At 62.8% G+C, this 20028-nt stretch overlaps 1 protein-coding gene across 10 annotated transcripts; it reads right to left on the bottom strand.

Moving 5' to 3' along the window:
* Positions 1–384: 384 nt before the first annotated feature.
* Positions 385–18676, bottom strand: PDGFA (platelet derived growth factor subunit A). Of its 10 annotated transcripts, none has more exons than XR_005016539.1 (8): positions 18547–18674; positions 17339–17468; positions 15803–15899; positions 10986–11090; positions 9329–9516; positions 3566–3692; positions 3134–3249; positions 392–1225 (listed from the first exon to the last, which is right to left on the bottom strand). XR_005016539.1 is itself a non-coding variant. In XM_036826434.1 (8 exons), the coding sequence occupies exons 2-8, from the start codon at positions 17399–17401 to the stop codon at positions 1149–1151; spliced, it is 666 nt and encodes a 221-aa protein (XP_036682329.1). In that variant the 5' UTR covers positions 17402–17468; positions 18547–18676; the 3' UTR covers positions 392–1148. The 10 variants fall into 10 exon arrangements, 6 of the variants coding, with proteins under 6 accessions (XP_036682329.1, XP_036682330.1, XP_036682333.1 ...); XR_005016538.1 differs by having other exon boundaries at positions 392–1159; positions 18547–18673; XM_036826434.1 differs by lacking the exon at positions 3134–3249 and adding an exon at positions 1500–1574 and having other exon boundaries at positions 392–1159; positions 18547–18676.
* Between the last annotated feature and the right edge of the window lie 1352 nt (positions 18677–20028).

The following is a 20028-nucleotide window of genomic DNA, read 5'->3' as shown; positions in this document are numbered from 1 at the left end:
TTTGGTTCAAAAAAAAACATGGCAGGCTCTCAGGTATATAAAACTGGTAATATTAGACAAAAATACAAACTTCACCTTTACAAAAAGACAAAATCAAAAAAACAACACACACACATAATTTCTGTTGAATACACGTAAAGCGTAACATCTTACCAAAAATAAAGAGTTTAGGTTCTGTCCAAACACCAGCGGCAGCAGCAGGGAGCAACCCTGGGCAGCCACTCCGGAAAGCCACATCCCCAGGCCTGGCCGCAGCAGGTGGGAGGGACTCAGGGAAAGAGGCTCGGGGACGGCATGTGATTGGTTCACGCAGTTCTCTCGAAATGGCTTAAATTAAAAAGTGAGTAAAATGGGGCAAGGAAGAAACACGTAGAGCCAGAAACATTTAGGAAATGATGCATAGGTGGGTATACCATGTTTATTTTAATACATCTCATTTGTTTGCATCCTGCTAGGAAAGGTACCGTCCCACCGTCCTGACTGTTACTGCAGCCTGGTGTTATCGGTGTAAATGTCATCCAAGAGATAATTAAAAAAAAGAAAAAGAAAAAGAAAAAAAAAAAGCTAGGCAAAGAGTAAAAAGGAAAGCTTAATAATCACTTTATGGTGTAAAAAAAAATCCACTTAAGGCTCTCAGGAAGGTTTCCGTATAGACTTAAACACTACAGCAAGGAGATGTGGTTTCCGAGACATTCCTGGCTCCTGCGTGCCCCTGCAGAGCCCGGCGGCATCCGATCGCAGCCTTCAGAAAGCAGGCTCTGTGTCCTTGGCCAAAGCACCTGTGACCACCCTGGAAAGAGATCCAGTCTGCCGAGACGTCTGTCACTTCCATCCCTCGGGGCGTCCCTCCATTCCGGCAAATGTTTAGATATTTTTGTGAGTGAGTTTTGTTTGTCATGTTTCGTGGTTTTGTTTGCTCTCTTTTTTTTGACAAGGAAGCTTCTTATTGTTTCACCGAGTGCTACAATACTTGCTTTGATGTCACATAAACAACGTATACTGTCTCTTTGTTCTCCAGAGTGTGCATGGAGACAGTTTTCACGGAGGAGAACAAAGACCACGCTGGCGATAAGCACCGTACATAGTAGGTTCAGGAATGTAACACGCCATGTACATCCGTGTCCCGGAAAAGGGCTGCTGGCTGATCCTCACCTCACATCTGCAGGCAGAGGGGAGAGACCGACGCTGAGAGGCCACGAGCACACACACCGCTGCGTGACGTCGACTGTGTGAAACATTTAAGCCAATCAGGGGTGTGCACGCACACACACGCACGCACACACACACACACACGCCTCGTGGCAAGTCGTAGGATTCAGAGCTTTTATTAAATTTTTCAAATCAAATATGCCTCATTACCCTTTCTGTAACATCCTGACCAGAATTGGGACTAGGCTCTTGGGATCTCACAGAACACAGCTTCATAGCAAACCCCATTCTCCCATTGTACAGATAGGGAAAACTGAGGCCCAGAAAGGTTCTTATGCCTGTCTCCTCACCTTCTTCTTTCTTCCAGCCTACAGCTTGATGTGATTTCTGGAGCTCCTGCAGCCATCTTGGGCCATGAGGCAACCCTGAGGATGGATGCCACCAGCAAGACAGAGGGGTCTCTGTGACCAGGCAGAGCTACACTGAGCTGAGCTAAGAGCAGCTCTTCCCCACCCTACGTCGCCTGTCTGTTGCTCATCCCAACACTCGTACCACCACATGCCCACAGCCTGAATGCTAGCAGGGAGGCAGGGACGCCTGCCCCTCCCTTTGGGGTATCAGTCATCAGCTGGCCCATGGAGGCTAAGCCCAGTGGTCATAAACTTGGCAGCACAGGCAGGTATAAAACCAGCCCCTGCACCACAGCCTGGGGACCCAAAAGCCAAGGCTGAGCAGTCGTTTTGGGGCTGCTTCAAGATCTGTCCACGTGGACCTTTCCTCCCCAGAGGATCCTCCTGAACGGACGTGACCTGCGGGCCTCAGAAGCTCCCGACCTGGCAGCGTTCTGCAGTCACACATCACTCAGCTGGAGCCTGGGCTCCCGGGCACCTGTCTCCAAGAATTCCTCTCACAACTATTTGCTTTGGATGCCATGGGCTCCCACATGCCCAGAAGCAAGGACCAGGCTCTGCAGAGCCAGACAGGCCAACACGAAGGACCAGGAAGGCTTAAAACTGCCTCCTCCATGGTTGCCCACAACCACTTTCTCCTGGGAAGCCCCTCTGAAAGACCACTTTTCCCAGGGCCCCTTACAGCAGAGGGGTGGCCAATGAGATCAAAGCAAAAGTCACTGGGTCCTTTCACCATTATCTCCACCATAATCTTTCTTCCAGGCCTGGAGTGTAACGTGATTTCTGGAGCTTTGGCAGCCATCTCGGGCCATGAGGCAACTCTGAGGATGGACACCACCAGTCCTGGAAAGAAGTGGGTCCCTGACGATACCTTGAGACTGCCACACATGCTCTGGTCTCCCTACCTTATCTCAACCCTTGTTTCTGGCATGTTATTAGCAGCCAAACACAACTGCTATCACAGTAGCCAATAGCCCTATATGTTTACAAAGCATTTTCAGACAGGATCTACTCAGCCTTCAACAATCCTCATCTGTAATCCCTCTAAGCCTCAGTTTTTTCATCTGCCAAAGGAGGTGGGTAACCTGTCCGAGGTGATCCCAGCGCGTAAAGTCAGAGCTACCCCACTGCTGCTCAGGGAACCCAGATCACTCCGCTTGTGTGATGCCTTTGCCTCCCCAATCAACAAGGACCAAAGCCAGAGCAGGGGCCCCGGAGCAGGAGGGAGCCGTGGGCCAGGTGTCCCGAGCAGCGGGAGGGGAGGGGTTGGGGACGGGAATGCGGAGACCCGCAGCCCAGCCAGACAGCAGAAGCTCGCAGACGGATCAAGGCCAATCAGGGCGCGTCCTCGCCTTCGGGGTGATTCGCTGGGTGATCAGTCGCTGCGCCTCCCACCCCAGGACTGCGGCATGGCCGGCGGCCGGCTCCTACCTGGTTGACCGCGTTAGGTGGGTTTTAACCTTTTTCTTTTCCGTTTTTTACCTGACTCCCTACGCCTTCCTGTTGACAGAAGGGCAGGGAGGGTGAGAGGGCCTAAGGGAGGGCTGTGGGGTGGAAACTGAAGCCGTAAATACCTGGGGTGTTTGTCTTTCTGTAAAACAACTCGATGGCGCTGGCACGGAGACACTTCCTGGTCCCCTCAAGCTGGCCCAACACGGCGGTCACAACGCCGGGCTGCTCTGGGCAAAGTCTGCCCCGGGGGAGGCCAGGACCCTGACTGGCAACGCTGTGGCCAGCGCCCACCACCCGCCGGGGACAGGGCCCTTCCTCGGCCACATCTCACCCACTCACCCCACCAGCTGGGCGGCTGACTTGACCCGCACAGCGGCCAGACCTCTCTCCCTCCCCAGCAGGTCCCAGGCCACGAGGGCAGCTTAGCAAACGGGCCTTGGCTACAGCCCCCGATCCCGCCTCCCCCGCCCTACCCACCCACCGAGCCCACCGGACGTGGCTGCAGAAGCCAGGCTCCAGACCCTCCACTGCACCATCAGGACGGTGCCCCTTACCCGCCTCCTCTTCCCGGTGGTCGGGGCTCGGGCTGGCGCTCGTGCACGTGCACTCCAAGTGCTCCTCCAGCCGCACCTGCACCTCTTTTAACTTTGGCTTCTTCCTGACGTACTCCACCTTGGCCACCTGCCGAGACAGCAGCCCGCTATGGACAAGCGGCACGCAGCCCTGGGAGGGGGGATGTGCCGGGCCCCACCCGGGGTGCGAGCAGCCCGACCTCTGACCTCTGACCTCCTCCCAGTGGGAGAAGCAGGGCTATCGGGGAGAAAACAACGAGCTTCGGTGCAGCATTTGTGGTTTGGTCCTACTTTTTGTTTAATATTTATTTACTTATTTGGCTGCGCCTGCGTCTTAGCTGCGGCATGCAGGATCTTTCAGTTGCAGCATGTGAACTCTTAGTTGCAGCATGTGGGATCTAGTTCCCTGACCAGGGATCGAACCCAGGCCCCCTGCATTGGGAGCACAGAGTCTTAGCTACTGGACCACCAGGGAAGTCCCTGGTCCTATTTTAACTTAAAATAAACCTAAAGGGCTCACACACGCCGGGAGAAGGCCCAAAGGGATGCACTCAAGGTGGGAGCTCTGGGTGAAGGAAGGTGTCTGCGCCCACGTTTTAGGGACGTCTGGGACAACGTGTACTTGACTATCAGCGGCTGAGGAACAGGGCCGCCGCTCATGGTGTGCGGCTCGGGTGTCACCCTCCCTCCTGAGGGCTCACAGGGAGGCTGTCGGTCTGGATGCGGATTCTGGCCTGTCATAGACTCCAGACGAGAACCCCTCGGCCACCTGACGTGGGGCCGGGCCCAGCCCTGCAGCCTTGCCCGGGTCCCAATTCCCGGGACGGCCCTCAGGGACACCCACTCCACCCCTCGCTGTTCTCCCGGGGAGACAGGCAGGAAGGGAGCAGAGCCCACCCAGCGTTCACCCTGGGCACGTGGAGGCCCTGGGGAAGGCTGGCTCGTGGTCCAGAGCTGGCCAAAGTGAACGGGACCCCGGGCCACGAGCAGAAGCCCCCAGCCCAGGGACAGTCCTTCACAAAGAGCCTGGAGGCCAGAAGATGGGAGACCCCCGTGCAGTGGGGTCGGCCTTGCACCCTGGCGACAAGGCCGCCCACCCCACACACGAGCTGGCCCGGAGGCCCGTCCAGGCCCGGCGTGGCCACTTGGCTACACCTTCTGGGCACCTCCCCCGGTTTCCTCTGCGGGGCAGGTACGAGGACCCAGGCCCCCAGGCAGGGGGGGCGGGCTTGCCACCCACCAGACAGACCGGCCATGGGACCAGTGCACGGTCCGGCCGCGCTGCCCCACGTGGGCCCCTTGGTGAAGGACACACGACACCAGCTGCTCAAGTCTTTAGAGAAAAATCTTATTTTTCTTATCAAAGAAAAACAAACAGGAATTTATGGTTGCACCTGCTTCTGGGTATGCAAGGATTCCAGGCCGGTCTGGCACCTCTGTCTGGCCAGGAAATGGCTACATTTTTTCCCCCAAGAACACGCTATGAGTATTAAATTCTCAAAAGCGTCCTGCACAATAGCCAAGGCCACAGATCAAGACGCTGACATCCTTGGGACCCCATCCCATTGCCTCGGCCCCCAGACCCATACTGGAGCCTATTGGGGCCCCACATCCCTCCCCTCCTTCCCGCTGTTTGTCTTGGGAGCCTGGGCTGCACCTGAAAAACCTGACATTCAGATTCCCCGCCACGGAGCTGCTGTGTCATGAACACCCCACCCGCGTGTTCCCAGAGCAGACCCACCGGAGACACCATCCAGCAATGCCGTCACCCTTCCAAGCAGGGCCTTGAGTTCCTGCCGCTCACTGGCCCCCACAGCTGGGCTGCTATGAGGCAGGACGCTCCCAGGAGGGCCAGGGAGAGCCACGCCCTGCAGGGGACCCCCCAGATTATCAGAGTGCCATCCAGAATAAACACCAGCATCTGCTGAACCCCACGTGCCAGGCCTACGACACTCAGCTACCCTGAGAGGGCACAGCAGCGGCTTGTTTTACAGACGGGGAAACTGAGGCAGCATGAACAGGGCTTGTTTCGCTGGAAGGAGGCCTGGACTTGGAACCGGCAGAGGCCCTGAGCTCACCGCTTAGCCGGGGGACACCCTGAGTCTATCAGGTGAGGGCTCCGGGGCTCCACGGCCGACTCCTGGGGTCATGGCCAACGGACCTCGACCTGGCTCACAGGCAGGTGATCTTTCTCCAGGCCCGGCTTAGGGGTCACAGTGGCACAGAGAAAGCGACCAGCTCCAGGGCCTGAGGCTGATGGGCAGGGCCCCAGAGGCATGTCCACCTTCCGAGGTGCTGGCCTCCCTGACCCGTTAGGGCCCCCCCCGCAACCCCGGGCAAGCATAGGGCATCCCTACCCACCACCAGAGGGGAGGGACTCAGGAGCCCTTTACTTGAGACTCACTGCCACTGCCACTGCTTTCTCCCCAAAGCCCCAAACTAGCTCCCCAAACAGCAATGGCTAATGGGGCCCCAGCTGGGACCTCCCACCCAAAGCAACCCCCCAGTCCAATACTGGGTGCAGAGGCCCATACTGGACATCCCAGGTGGACATGCCAGACCCACCTTCCAGAAGCCTGAGGTCTAGCAAAGCAGAGCTGCAGACAACCACCCTGGACATGACCACAGAGCTGGGCCCAAGCTTCTGGAGGCCTGGCCCACGGGCTGCCCTGAAACCAAATGCAGCCCCAAACTTCCAACGTGTGAGGGTCTGGAGGCTCGCCCGTAGGTGGGGATACGGCTACTCAGAGCTGCTCCCTCGCCCTGACCCACTGCCAGCCCATGCCGGGGTCCGCACTGTGGGGCAGACACCAAGCGCTGATCATGCTGAGCAGAGGGCAGGGAAGTCGGCCCCCGGGACCCCTGCCCACCTGGCAACGCTGGAGGGTCTGCAGGGGTGCCAGGGCCCGCTCCAGATGCCACCCCGAGGGCAGGCCCTGGAGGTCCAAGGCCGCCAGTGAGCTGTGGGCACAAAAAGCCTCATGGAGGTCATGGTGGGGAGCTGGGGGGCGGGCCATCGACCCCAGCATGTCCTGACCCAGGGCCTGGGGGCTGCCTTCAGCCGAGGACACCTTGCACGGTTCGGCCACCTGGGCCTCAGGAGGGCAACCACTCCCGGCCTCACCGTTATCTCCCTTCAGTAAGGGGCGCCTCCGTCTGTGAACGACCAGGAGCGCGTCGTCCCTACCGACCCCCAGCAGCCATCACACCACACCCAGCCTGGGGTTCCCAGGGGCCCCCTCCCTGCTCGGCCTCAACCCCGAATGGAACAGGAACGGTTCCTGGCCAGGCTGGGGGGCCAGGCCAGCCTCCACAATGGGCCTCCTGTTCCCACTGACCTCTGTCTCCTCTCTGCCAGAACCCCCAGTGTCTGGGGCCGGATGTTTTCCTGCCAACCTTTGGATGGGTAGGCAGGGAGGGGACGCCTTGCCTGAAGAGGGAGACGGAGGAAGGGGGCCGGGTCTGAGGAGGGCAGCCGGCCCTTGGCTGCAGGACTGGGCCCCCTGGGCAGACGGGGGCCCGCGGGAAGCCCCGGGCTGGCTGCCCCACCCGCCCCAAGCCGGTCGGGCCTGTGCCCAAGCAGAGAGGGACCACCCATCCTCACCCGCCGTGCCGCCAGGATGCCCAAGGAGCCCTGCACACCCACCCGCCCTCAGCATGGACCAGGGCAGAGAGGCGGGGTTAATGCCCATCCCAGGACCGGACACGCCCTGGTCCTCACACCGCGGGAAGCAGGAGTGGGAGCAGTGGGGGATCCCCAAAGGCTGGAGCCCACGAGCAGAGAGCCCCACTCCGTTCCCGCTCCCCTGTGCCTCCAAGCCCCTGTCTCACGCCCTAAGGACAGGCCCCAGAGCCCACCTGCAGGACAGTCTAATCTTGGGCACCCCACCCCCATGCCCAAGAGAGAAAGACCTCAGTCACCCAGCTTCTGGGGCTCACAAGACCCGTCCAACACGCCACAAGCGACGACCCCCAGACCCAAGGAAGCAGAGGCAGGCTGGCCGGGCTGGCAGCAGAGACCCCACAGGCAGGGCGGTTAGACCTGTTTCCTCCTTTAACTGAGGAAGAGGCAGCGGCGGGGAAAGCAGGGATGCAGTGCTGGGCTGGGGGCCCTACCGCCCGAGTCTGGAGCCCTGAGGCGGAAGCCGGCGCCCCAGGCAAGCACTCCAGGGGCAACTCGGCCCCAAGGGGAGCGTCCGCCTGAGACCGTGGGGCAGCAGGCCGTGGAATTTGCTTACTCCACACCCAAAGCACGCAGAGGACAAGTCCCCAAGGTCAAGTCAAGCCCCAGTTACAAGTCTAAAGTGCTTCTCACGTGCCAGCTACAGGGTCCTTAACCCCGCACCTCACTCGGGGGCCAGCGGCCGACTCGACAGGCCTGGACTCACTGACTCACAGGGGATCTGAAATAATTCCCGGCGGAGAAATGAATTCTACTGCACCCCACAACCGAAGGCCTCATTCCGGGAAAAATGGACCCCCCGCCACTGTAGGCCCAGCTGAGAGGGGGCGGGGCTGCTCCACGTGGAAGGTGCCAAGTCCACGCCCCCAGGGTCACACGGGATCATGACCCACCCAGAGCCAGCTTTCGGGGGTGGGGGGGCAGCCCCTCCTCTAGACAGGGACCCCCCCAGAACTCTCCAGCCTCAGCCACACTTCGGAGAAGCCAGGAGACAGCCTAGAAGCCTCCCTCCAACCCTGCCCTTTTGAAAACAGAAAGACTGACACCCAGAAGCAGGGAACCTTGCCTCCAAATAGCAAGGCCAGCTGCCCCCATTTCACGGTCCCAGAGACTGAGTCCCAGTGCCTCAGACCCATTCCACAGAAGAGGCAAGTGCAGCCAGAGGGGAGCAAGCCAAGGCCGAGAAAGGCTTCCAGCCATCGGGCCAAAAGCCAGACCCCAGTCGGGCTGCCCAGTGACCCAAGGAAGCAGAATTTTCCCCCAGGACTCAGCGGAGGAGCCCCTGGACGTGTCATGTGAGCCTGACCTTTCTGCATGCCCCCGGTGCTGCCCTTAGAGGTCATCACGGCCAGCCCCCTGCCTGGGAGAGGGCTTCATGGCGAGCACTGGCCATGTGCTGGCTCCCAGGGGCCCCAGGCGGGCGGCAAAGACATCCAACCCAAGCCATGGAGCCTGTGGGTCTCCGAGCAAGAGTATACCTACCCGCAACAGGGGAGGGGCCTGGCCCCCAGGACCTCAGCACCCCCAGAAGGACCCTTCTGGCTAGCACTCCACTGACACGCACGTCCAGTGGAATGGGGGCACCCTCCCAGATTTCAGACGGGGACGGAGGCCCAGCACGGCAGGCAGTGCGCCTGGCCCCTCGGCCTGAGCCGCAGAGGAAGTCAGCCTCCCCCCGACCCCCAGCCTCCCCCCACACCGGGTCCCACCCCAGCACTCCCTGCCCGTCTCCAGCAGGGTGAGGCCCTGAGGGGACCACCAGCCCCTTGCCGTGCACCACAGCCCCCACTAAAGTGCCCACGAGACCTCTCCAGGGCCTGGAGGAGAAGTCAGGCAGCTCCCAGCTAAGTGGCTGGACACCTCGCAAGACCCGTTAGTGAGGCAAACAACTGCGTCACAAGATCCGAACTTGTTTCGCGTGACCGACCCGGACCCAAGCCCCGGCTCCGCCCCCCGGCCTCGGTGTGCCTGTCAGAGACACAGGAGCGTCCTCCAGCTCACCAGCACGCCTGGCCGCCCGGCTGGGTGGGGCTGCCCCGGGGCCGGGGGACACGCGGGCTCACCTTGACACTCCGGTGGTGGACGCGGGACGGCTGGCACTTGACGCTGCTGGTGTTGCAGCAGCCGGTACAGCGCTTCACCTCCACGCACGGGGGCCAGATCAGAAAGTTGGCAGACGTGGGGTCCACCTGGCTCCGAGGTATCTCGTAAATGACCGTCCTGGTCTTGCAGACCGCGGGGATGGCTTCCTCTGCAGAGGCAAGAGCCCGGTGAATGTTCTGGAAGCCCCAGGGCTGCAGCAGCTCCCAGGGGCCCAGGCAGGAGCACCCCCATGGGCCACAGCTTTCTCCAACAGGACCTGTCACACAGCCCCCGGTCCAGCAGAGGCAGAAAGACCCCAGCCCCCAACGGGTGCACCCGACTGGCCCAAAGATGAGCAGGGGCTTGAGGGCCGGGAGGGGAGACCCCGGGGAAGGGGGCTGCGGGGAGGCCACCCTGGGGGCGGAGGGCTGGAAATCCCCCAACACCCCGGGGGCTCACACAACCCCTGCAGCCAGCAGGGACGACCGCCTTCACCCCAGTGCCAGGGGGCAGGGGGGTGGGGGGGGCGGTCTCTCAGATGCCCCCGCCTCCTGAGGGCCCCCTCCTCCTGCACGTGCATCCTCAGTGGCCTCTAGGGACAAGGCACCAAATCAAGAGGGCTGGGTGCTGGGGGTCTGGCCGACCCAGTGGGGGAAGGGGCTCCACTCACAGCGCCCACCAGCAGGAGGGGCCTGGGGAGCCCAGCCAGGCAGGGCCAGAGGCGGAGCCAGGGACAGGGACCTTCAGTCCTGTGAGCTCTGCTCACAGGCACCCCCTTCATCTGGAGCAGGACAGGCCTCCACTGAGGATCCTGCAGCCCTGCCGGAGCACCTGGCCTTGGAGACCGGGATGTATGCTCACAGCGGCCAACGTCACCTGGGGAGGGCCCGCTGGCCTCAGCTAGGGATCACTTACCCACACACCACGCCCAAAGGTACAAGCTATAAAATCCATATCCTTGGAAGAAATAAAGCTCGGACAGAGGGAGTCACGTGCCCAAGGTCACGCGGGGGATGGGCAGCAGTCGGGACCCCCAGGTGGCAAGGGAGTGGGTGGTCACACACCCCCCCAGCTGTGCCCCTGGGGCAAGATCTTCCCTCAAGGCTGAGCCTGGGGCCCCAGGAGACCCCCACCAGCTAGTCACTCCTAAAGGGACCAGGCAGACCCGGGGGTGCTCTGCGAGAGGGAACAAACCCTGCGCGGGGGCCGGGGGGCCAGGCCTGAGTGGGCTGGGGGCCCTGGGAAGGGCCCGCCAGGCCCAGCACGGCTGTACCCACTGCTCTGCGGCGCAGCTGGGAGCACGGGGTGCTCCACGCTACGAACTGGAAATCAAACACGACCCGTCTTCCAGCGAGGCTGTCTCCAGCGCAGGCCCCAACAAGACCGGGCACTTCAGGAATTTATGACGGCTCCCCCCTCCTGGAAACTCTCGGCCCAGGCCAGGCCTGCAGCAGTGAGCAGGCGGGCTGCAGCAGGGAGGAGGGACGCGCGCGCGGGGCCCTGAGCGGGCTGTGCCTTTGTCTTACAGAGAAGAGAAGGGACGGATCCCCCGAGGCCACGGTTGGGGGAATGGGGGAGAGGGCAGGCCCCAGAGCCCCTCCCGCAGCCCCTCACCGCCCCAGCAGTCCTGGGGCTCACCGATGCTTCTTTTCCTCCGAATGGGCACAGGCCGCTTCTCCGGCGCATGCTTGGCGCCATGGCCCCCGTGGGCTCTCAGGCTGGTCTCCAAAGGCTCCTCGGCCCCTGCAGGTAGAAACAGGAGATAGCGACCAGCCGCCCACACCTGGGCACACAGGGTCTGTCCAGCCGCACGTCCCTCCCCAGACCGGACGGGGTGCCTCCACACCCACAAGGGGGGCTTCAAGATGTGCACAGGATGAGACTCCCAACTGCCAACAATGTCCCACCCACCCCCGCGCAGCTGACACGAGGTCCCCGACACACGTTGCCCCTGCTGCACGTCACCACGAAGCCGAAGCCGAAGCCGCAGGCCAGTGGGGAGGGGGCTGCAGCCAGCCTGCCCCACGGCTCCTCCTCAAGGAAGCGCAGGTGAGGGCTGAACCAGGTAGGGAGGCACCCGAGGCCAGCCCTCCCTGCCCAGGAGACCAGAGCCAACAGGCCTGCTGCTCCCAGCTGGACAGGGGACCTTGGACAGCGGGCTGGACCGAGGACCAGCAGAGGCTGCTGCCGCGACTCGCGCACTGCACGTGTCTCCCTCCCCCACCGCCCTCACTTAAACCAACCCTCGATGAGCATCCTGGCCTTCGAGGGGCGTCGGAAGCAAGGCCAGACTGGGCCTCAGCCAGACCCCACTAGTCCCTGAACTTGGCCCACTGCAAGGAAGAGGACACGAGAACCGGGAGCGGGGAGTCAGGAGTCTGGGTGCCTGTCGGGGGGACACAGCTTTCAGGAAGCAAAGTGCTTTGCCATCCAAGTATCTAAGACCTGCAGAGCAGCGGCCTCAGAGCCAAGGTCACAGCTGGGCCTAGTCCCCCGGACTGGCTACAGTCCCCTCGGTACGCACACCACCACCCTCTCTGTCCCCAGGGACCCCAGAAAGGGGGTGCAAGGGACACAGTCCTGCCACCTGCCATCTGGCCTGACCCAGCCCAAGGACAGCGCCTGCACCTGGATGAAGTGGGTCACACTTGGCCTCCCCACCCTGGCCTCCAGACCCACTGGGGGATCTTCCCACTTCTCCCCTCCGTCGCTGCCTCCCCCATAGATACCCAGGGGCAACAGGTCCCGAGAAGGCACGCCCCAGTAGTCAGCAGCTGCACAAAGATTCCCCCTCTTGCCACCCCCCCACCCCAAGAAGCTCCAGTGGTGTCCTGGCCACCAGCTCAGACCAGAGGCCCCCTCCTCGGTGCCCGGCCCACCTAGGCCTTGGTGACTGTCCACACACCCACACGTCTGGAACCTGCACTCATCGGAAATGGAGCACGAACGGGGCAAACGCGCTGGGAATGCAGAAGACATGCCTGCCTTGAATGCCGGCGTCCAGGAGAACCCAGCTCTTCCCTCAAAATGACTCAATGTTCCACTGCCACTAATTTTTTTTGAGACCCAAAATAAGATCAGAACAGAACTACTCATGCAGTAAGAATTTCCCATCAACCAACTGTTACAAGAAACATTTTTTCATGAAAAAGTGACATTATGAGTCATGTCCTGGTGGTGGCCATCTTGCCATCGCCAAACCCAGAAGCAGCTGGTCCATCCTGAGCTTCTAAGAGAAAATGGAACGGCAGCAACCCGGGCTGCACTCCCGCGCCTCCCTCTAGCCAGGCGACAGCCGCCTCCTGGGATGTCAGGGCACCCTGTGTGCAGTAGGTGCTGCCACTTCTTCACCTCGGAGGAAACTGAGGCCTGAGACGTGGAAGGACGAGCAAGGCCGACGGCCGGCAGGAGACCCCAGGGGCCCGTGGCCAGACCCAGACCGCCTTCCGCCCAGGCCTCTCGCCCCCAAATAAGCAGAGAAGACACAGCCTCCTCCCAGTCCGTCAACTGTCCTGAGACCTGAACCAGGGACTCGATCTCAGTCAGGAGTAGAGAGAGAGCTCCCGGTCAGACAAGCTCATCCACTGCCCCATCGAGATGGGTGGTCTGGAAACGCAGCTCGGACCCGCTGACGCGGAGGCAGCCCTCTGATTTACGCAGGTCGAGATGCAACTAGTGGGGACTCCCAAGAGAAGGCCACGCGTGAATCATGCCCTAAAACTGCTCTCAGAACAGTTAATCAACGGTTTTCCCTTTTGTCTGTTATGCACACATGTCCAGAGGATGGGGAGCCGTCCTCCAGCCATCCGTCCTTGAGGAGCGTTAATAGCCGAGATGGGATATTTATGTATCAGTTACTCAATGACCACGGGCGCCGGGCCAGGCTGCTCAGAGAACAAAGCTCCCAGCTCCCGCCACAGCTCTGCTGAATGGCCTGCTCTCAGCACACCCGACACACAGGCCACAAACTTCACGCTACTGGCCATTCGAAGACCACATGCTGGTCTCTCCACCCAAAGGCCACACGTGAAAAACCAACTGCCCGGTCCTCGTGCACGCTTGCAACTCGCAGGCGCTGGCACAGGAATCCACCGCCTCGGGGCCTCCAGCACAGCTTCTCACCTGTAAAATGGGAACAGGGTCCGGCTACTGGGAGGAGGCCACGCCCCCACCTGCCAATCACACAGCCCCGCCCACTCGGGAGGAGCCACTCTGTTAAAGGAGCCTCTTTCCTGCTTCCTGGGCGTCAGCCTGGAAGAGCCCCCTTTAGAGTTACAAAGAAGAGTAAGGACACCCAGAACAACGGGTCTCCTCCGCACCCAGCCCCATCCTCACTGATCCCAGACCGGCCTCTGACTGGACCTGGTGGGGAGTCCTGGGCCTGCAGGGCAGCTTAACCCTCCAAGAAATGACCCCACAGCTGTTTGCAACCTTTCCTAGCAGCCAGCTCCATTTCTACTCTTCACATTGGATAGAAACAGAAATCGGGGAAAAGACACCCCCCCCAACCCCGCAAAACAAGCTATAGAAGCAAACAGCTCAGGTCAGAGCTTCCATATCTGTGAAAGGGGGACTGACCAGGATGAAGGAGACCCACTTTGGGGTTTGTATCACAAAGGGTCCCAGAGGGGCACGGCTGCTGAGCAAGGGAGACCCTGGGGCCCCTCCAATGTTCTCACCCCAAAGTTTCCCAGGCACTAGGAGTCCCACTCTCAGACCCCAGATCTTCTGACCGGGGTGGGGGGGGGTGACGGGGGGAGGCGATCCACTCTCTCCACCCCCTGGGGCAGGAGGGAGCCGGGCTCCCGGGGGCTTTTATAAGGGGGCAATTTGAAACCAGCCTGGAGAACCGGCTGGTGCACCCTTACTTTTTCTGTTTGGACCCTCCAAGGAGGCGGTGGACCCAGAAGCCCCCAGGTCAGGAATGCTATCAGCATGACCCCAGAGCTGCAATGCTAAAAGCATTCATGGGTGGGGGGTGGGGGAGAGGCGGGGCTGCGGAGACCAGAATAAGAATGGTCCCAGCAGAAAGTGAATGGCCCATTTCCCAATGGCAAAGCAAAGCTGGTCCTGCAAGGAGGCCCAGCCTTTCCCAGGCCTCGCTTCTGCCAGCCAGAAAAAAACCTCTCTGGGAGCCAGTCTCCCCACTTTCCCAAATCCATCAGGGAGCAGCAGAATGCAGGCAAGTGTTTTCCTCGGCTAACCACAGCCAAATCCTTTCCCCCAGGGTTACACATCAAGGAACCAGATCAAAATCCCCCCCCCCGGCCCAACTCTGATCTCCAAGTGAAATTCTACCCCCTTCCTGATAAGGATCAGCCAAAGGATTTCCTGGGTCAAGAAACTACAGAAACCATCGCCCTTGCTAGAAAATGGTTTTGGCATGAAATGAAAATAGTTCAGGCCTCTCCACCACCATAATTAGGTACAAATTTCCAAATGACTAGACCATGTGATTTTACTTAATTCCCCCGCCGCCCCCCTTTTTCAGAGTAGTTTGCAGTGAGAGAAAAATCTTCATTTCACGTAAAATTCTTCCAACCAACTCCTACTGACTTTAGTTGCTCCATCTGACAAGTTCATTTGGGACCTCTTTTTATCCAGTCAACAGTAAGTTTTCCGATATGAGTATCTCCCTAGCTAACTCACATTGGAGTTCCTGCCACAAAAATGTGGGCCAGAATCCCTGTCCTGTAGGAAGGGCCTTCCTCTGGTCCACACCCAAGCGCAGTCACCCAACATCATCAGGCTCCCAGCCCAGCCAACCTGGGTCCCTCACCACCTTTGCCCACCTGGGGCCAGTCCAACCCTGCCACTGACACTCAAAAGAGCTTCAGGGTCCTCTTGTGGAAGAAACTGTTTTCTAAAGTGGCTCAGCTCCAGAGCCTGAGGGGGAGCCCCAAAATAGTCCCCAAACAGCAGATGTGTCCAAGGCGCGCCTTTTTATTGGCTCATGAAAACAGAAAGACACGGGCCTCCTACAACCACAAAGGCCCAGCCCCACGTCAGGAGCGGGGCAAGTTCGCAGTGATGACAAAGGGGCCCTGCCGGGGCGGGGGGGCACCGGTGCACGCCTGCCCGACCGGCGCCCAGGGCCTGGGCCGGCTCCCTCGGGCAGGCCCCGGGCCGCACACCTGGCCGGGGCGCCGGCGCCCTCTATGCGGCTGAACTTTCTGTGACACACTGGGCATTTTCCTTAAGTGCAAAAACAATCCCTGGGCGAGCGAGCAGCCCTCGGCCGCAGCCGGGAGAGAAAGTGGTGATTGGAAGAGAAACTCCTGACTCATCCGCCTGGGCTTTTATGGCCCGGGATTGGATTCTGACCTTTCGGTGCGCTCCTGCTCGGCGCCCGGCCCGGCCCGAACGCGGGAGGCGGCGCGGGGCGCACATACCGCCTGCCCGCCTGCCCGCCGCCCGCGCCCTCCCCGCGCGCCGAGGGAAGGGGCGCGATTTACCTACGGAGTCTATCTCCAGGAGCCGCTGGAGGTCCCGGATGCTGTGTATCTGACTGTACGCCAGCCTCTCAATGACCTCGCGGGGGATCTCGGCTTCCTGCAAGCAGAGCAACACGGTCAGCGCCCCGGGCCGCCCAGAGCGCCTGGTCCCCGGCCCGAGGTTGCCCCGCCCCAGCGCGCGCGGGCGCCTCGCACGCAGGCCGCCCGACCCCCAGCCCGGGCCCTGGAGCCTGAGGCCGGGGTGGGGCTGGGTGAGACCCCCATTTCTCCGTCCCCAGCCATGTCTGCCCTTTGCAAAAAGAAAGCGCTCCCCACCATTAAATTAAAAAAAAAAAAAAAAAAAAAAACACTCGGCCCCTCCGCCCCGGGGTGTCGGTTACAAGAGGTCTGGGGCAGAGAGGGGCCCAGGGAGTTGCTGATCTAACAGTGAAATCAACATCTAGGAAGATCAAGTTGAAATGCGTCACGGATGGGCGACGAAAGTCACGGCAGCCCTAACACTTTAATCTACCCTGGGGCTTAAATTTCACACCCAGAATCCCGGGCCGAACCTGCGGGGGAGAGGGTCTCTCGTCTGCAAACACGCGCACGCACACACACTCACACACTCGCCCCACCCCGGGCTCCGGCCCAGCCGCGGCCCTAGCGCCGACTAAGACGCCCCAAATCCAGCCGCGGCTGGGAGGGGCTGCCAGGGAACTTAAGGGTTAAACATCTACCTCTCACAGCTCCGGGTCCCCGCCCAGACCACCCCCACCACTCGGCCTCCCCCCCCGCACCCCCCCCCCACCGCCAACCCCGCTCCTTCCTGATTTTTAAAGGGAGTCGGAGGTAGCTGGGGGGTCTCAAGCACTAAGTTCCCACGACGGGGTGTAGAAAGTCATTCATCACAGCAGAGCTCCCGGGGATTCGGAATTCGAGATTGGGGGCTGGGGGTGGGGACGCGGCTGGTGGGAGGGCGAGGGCGCCTGGCCCGGCCCCGGCTCGCCTCGCTCAGCCACCTGTAAGCAGGCCCAGGGCGGGCGGGACTGCGCTGGCCCAGCCGCCCCTCCGGGCATGGGGACCGGGAACCCGGGTCTGCGGCTCCGCGCTGCCCACCCTGCCTGCCGGGGGCTCCCGCCGCAACCGCCCCTACCTGTTTCTCGGCGGCTCTTCTACCTTCCCTGACTCCGCTGGCTCACACACACACCCCCTTCCGCGCTCCCCGCACCCCGATGCTGCATTGTCCGCCGCGCCCCGGGTTTCCCTCCTCGGAGAGGAGCCCGCGCCCCCCGAAGTTTCTCCCCACTCGTCCACCCAGCCGCCACTCCGTCCCTCCACGGCAGAGCGACGCAACACGCTGGAAACTCACCAGACACACTTAGGCATGGCAGAAAATAGAACCCAGTTGGGAAAATTTAAAAATCGACCACGCTAGCAGAAATCAAAATGCGCTCTGCAGAGCCCCAGAGCCCGGGCTCCTCGGCCCGCGAGCGGCCGCAGGGGGCGTGCGCAGGGGGAGTCGGAGAGAGGACGGGGCGCGGGGGTGGCACCCACCTCGGCCAGGGCACTGGCGAGGTATCCGCAGCCGAGGAGCAGCAAACAAGCCCAGGTCCTCATCGCGTCCCGAGGCGCTGGCGGCTCGGCGGGGTGGCGAGGCCGCGGGGCGGGCGCTCCAGCCGGGCTCCTGTGGCGGCGAAATTCAGTACCATCCCTTAGGGAGCGCGGCCCGGAGGAGGGTGGCGCGGAGAGCAGGGAGCCGACGGAGCGCGCCAGGCGCGAGCAGCGAGTGCGGAGAGGCAGGCAGCGCCACCGAGGAGGAGGAGCAGGGAGTGCGCGCTCGCCGCGCCCGCCGCGCCGGGAGCCTCCTGGGCCGCCGGGTAGGGGGTGGGGACGGAAGGGGCGGAGGGCGGGGGCTGGGCCTCTTCCTTGGTGCGTTCCCGGTGCTGGCCGCCGCCGCGCTCGCTCCCCGGCGCTGGCTCTAGGAGCGACCAGGCCGGTAATTCTGCATATTTGCGGGCGTCAGCCCCGAAAGGGACCCCGGAGCGAGGCTGGAGCCGCTGCCGCCGCACCACCCATCACCTGTCTGGACACCCGGCCAGGCCCGGCGCGGGCTCGCGCTCTCCCTGCGGGCCCGCGGGCGGCCCCGCGCTCGCCTCCGGCCTCCTCTAGTCGCCGCCGCCCGGCCGGGCACGGCGCGGCCCAGCACGGCGCGGCCCGGCGGCCTGCGTGCGCCCCTCCGCGGCGCGCCCTCGGCTCCGGCGCCGCGCTCCGCCCTCCGCCGGCCCGAGCCGGGCAGAGCCCGCGGCCGCTCCGCCTGGCAGCCGCCGCCCGCCCGGGGCCTCGCCGCGCGGGCCTGAGGGCGGGCGCAGGGCCGAGCCGGCGCCGCCGCCGCCGCCGCCGCCGCCGCCGGCAGGAGAGGAGGAGGAGGAGGCGCGGGCAGGCCCGGCTCGCCGGAGTTGTGCGGGCTCCACAGGGCGCGCGTGTGGAGCCGGCCGGCGGCGGGGAGGGGGTTATAGCGCCGCCGCCGCCGCGCCCCTCCCCCGCCCCCCCCCCCTCGCCTCCCCCGGATTCCGGGCCCCGGACCCGCACCTCGGAAGCGTGCGGGGGCCGCACGGGCCGGGCAGGGCCCGGCCGCCGCCGCCGCCGCCGCAGTGAGCACACACACGCGCTCACGCAGGCAGTAAAATCCATCAAGGCCCCGCTCCCGGCCCCGAGCACAGCCGCCGGGGCTCCCCGCGCGCCCCTCCCTCGAGCTTGCCCACCCTCCAGTGCCAGCTGCAATCCTGCAGCACCGGACGGGGAGGGGAGGAGGCCGCCGCCGAAGTGCCGCCGTCGCCGGCTCGCCTCTCTCGGGCCCCAGCGGCGGCAGAGGGCAGCGCCCAGAACTGCTACGCCAAAAAGGGCAAAAGCGAGCCGGCCCCCGCCTCCCGCCCCCCGCCCCGGCGCTCCGGCCTCTTTCCACGGTTTGGATCATGGGCCCCTGCCTCCCCCTCTCCATAAAAGGAGGGGGAGTGAGTCTCTGGTGAGAGGTGGGGCGGGTTTAGGGGCGCGTCTGGGGCACTCACCTGGCGGCTGCCACGCGCCCCCGCCCAGAATCCGATGCCTGGGGCGTCTGACTGAGGAACCTCCACCCACAGTCCGCGAGGGGAGAGCGCCCAGGTCGGAGGAGGGGGCTGCAGCGTGCCTCGTCCCCACCCTGGGACCCCTCATCCTCCAAGTCCCCGCTGCCTCGTGGAAAGCCGGGCGGCGGCCTGAGCCGGGAACTCGAGGGGGTGGAAGGCAAGGAAAAGAAAAGAGCCGCTCATGAGGCACCCGGGAGTCTGAGCCTCCCGCGCCGGGATCCGCCGGGCGCACAGAGCGCCACCTCCGGCCGCGGCGCCGCACAGAGCGATGCGGGGGAGAGACGCGAGGGAGGCCGAGGCCTGAACTGGGCCGGACGGCTCCCCCGCCACCAAAGGGCGATGCGCCGGGCTGGATAGATTCCGCCTGCCTAGACCTGGCGGGATCGCACCCCGGCGGCGGGTCCCTCGAGGGGGCGGACGAGCCCCGGCATCAGGGCTCGAGGGGTGACGGGCCAAGCGACCCCGAACCTAGACGGCGAGGCCGTTAGAGGCTAGGAGACTGCCGAGCGGTGGGTGGCCGACGGAGAATTCCGCCCGCCCCAGCCCTCCACCCCCACGCCCCCATCCTGTGGATTAGGCCCTTGCCCGCCGCGGCCGCCCTCCCGCCAAAGGCAGTAAAGGCGCAGCCCCGCAGGCGGTCTTTCATCCTCGGCTCGGCCGGCTCTGGCATTTCAAAGGCGGAGTCCAGTGGGCGCTTGGGGGGCGCTCGCCTTCCCCCAAATTCCTGGGGGGAGGGGTGGGCCCCTCCTGCGATTCCCAGTGGGCCGATGCTACCAGCGCTCTTCCACTGGCCTCCACACACCTGCAGCCCCCCCAACGCACCTGCCTCGTCTACCGTAGCCCCACCTGCGACCTCCCCCGTCAAGCGCGCTTTCAGGGGTCAGGATGAAGGATGACCGAGGCAGAACTAGGGAAACCTTGGAACCATTTTAAAGCACGTTAGAGCCAGCCCCTGTCCAACCAGGTGGACCTCCACGGCTTCGGAGGGAGACCACTGGACGGTTTCTGGAAGGCCGCCAAAAGCACACTGCCAGGACAGGCTGCACCCCGAGCAGAGCCCTCCGTGGCTTACTCATCCTGATTGTTGACTGCATCACGTCTGGCTGAGCCTCGGATTCCTCG

This window comes from Balaenoptera musculus, chromosome 15 (assembly GCF_009873245.2).
Source record: "Balaenoptera musculus isolate JJ_BM4_2016_0621 chromosome 15, mBalMus1.pri.v3, whole genome shotgun sequence".
Lineage (NCBI taxonomy): Eukaryota > Metazoa > Chordata > Mammalia > Artiodactyla > Balaenopteridae > Balaenoptera > Balaenoptera musculus.
The sequence above is the reverse complement of the archived record's forward strand: the minus strand, read 5'-3'. Positions and strand labels throughout refer to the sequence as shown.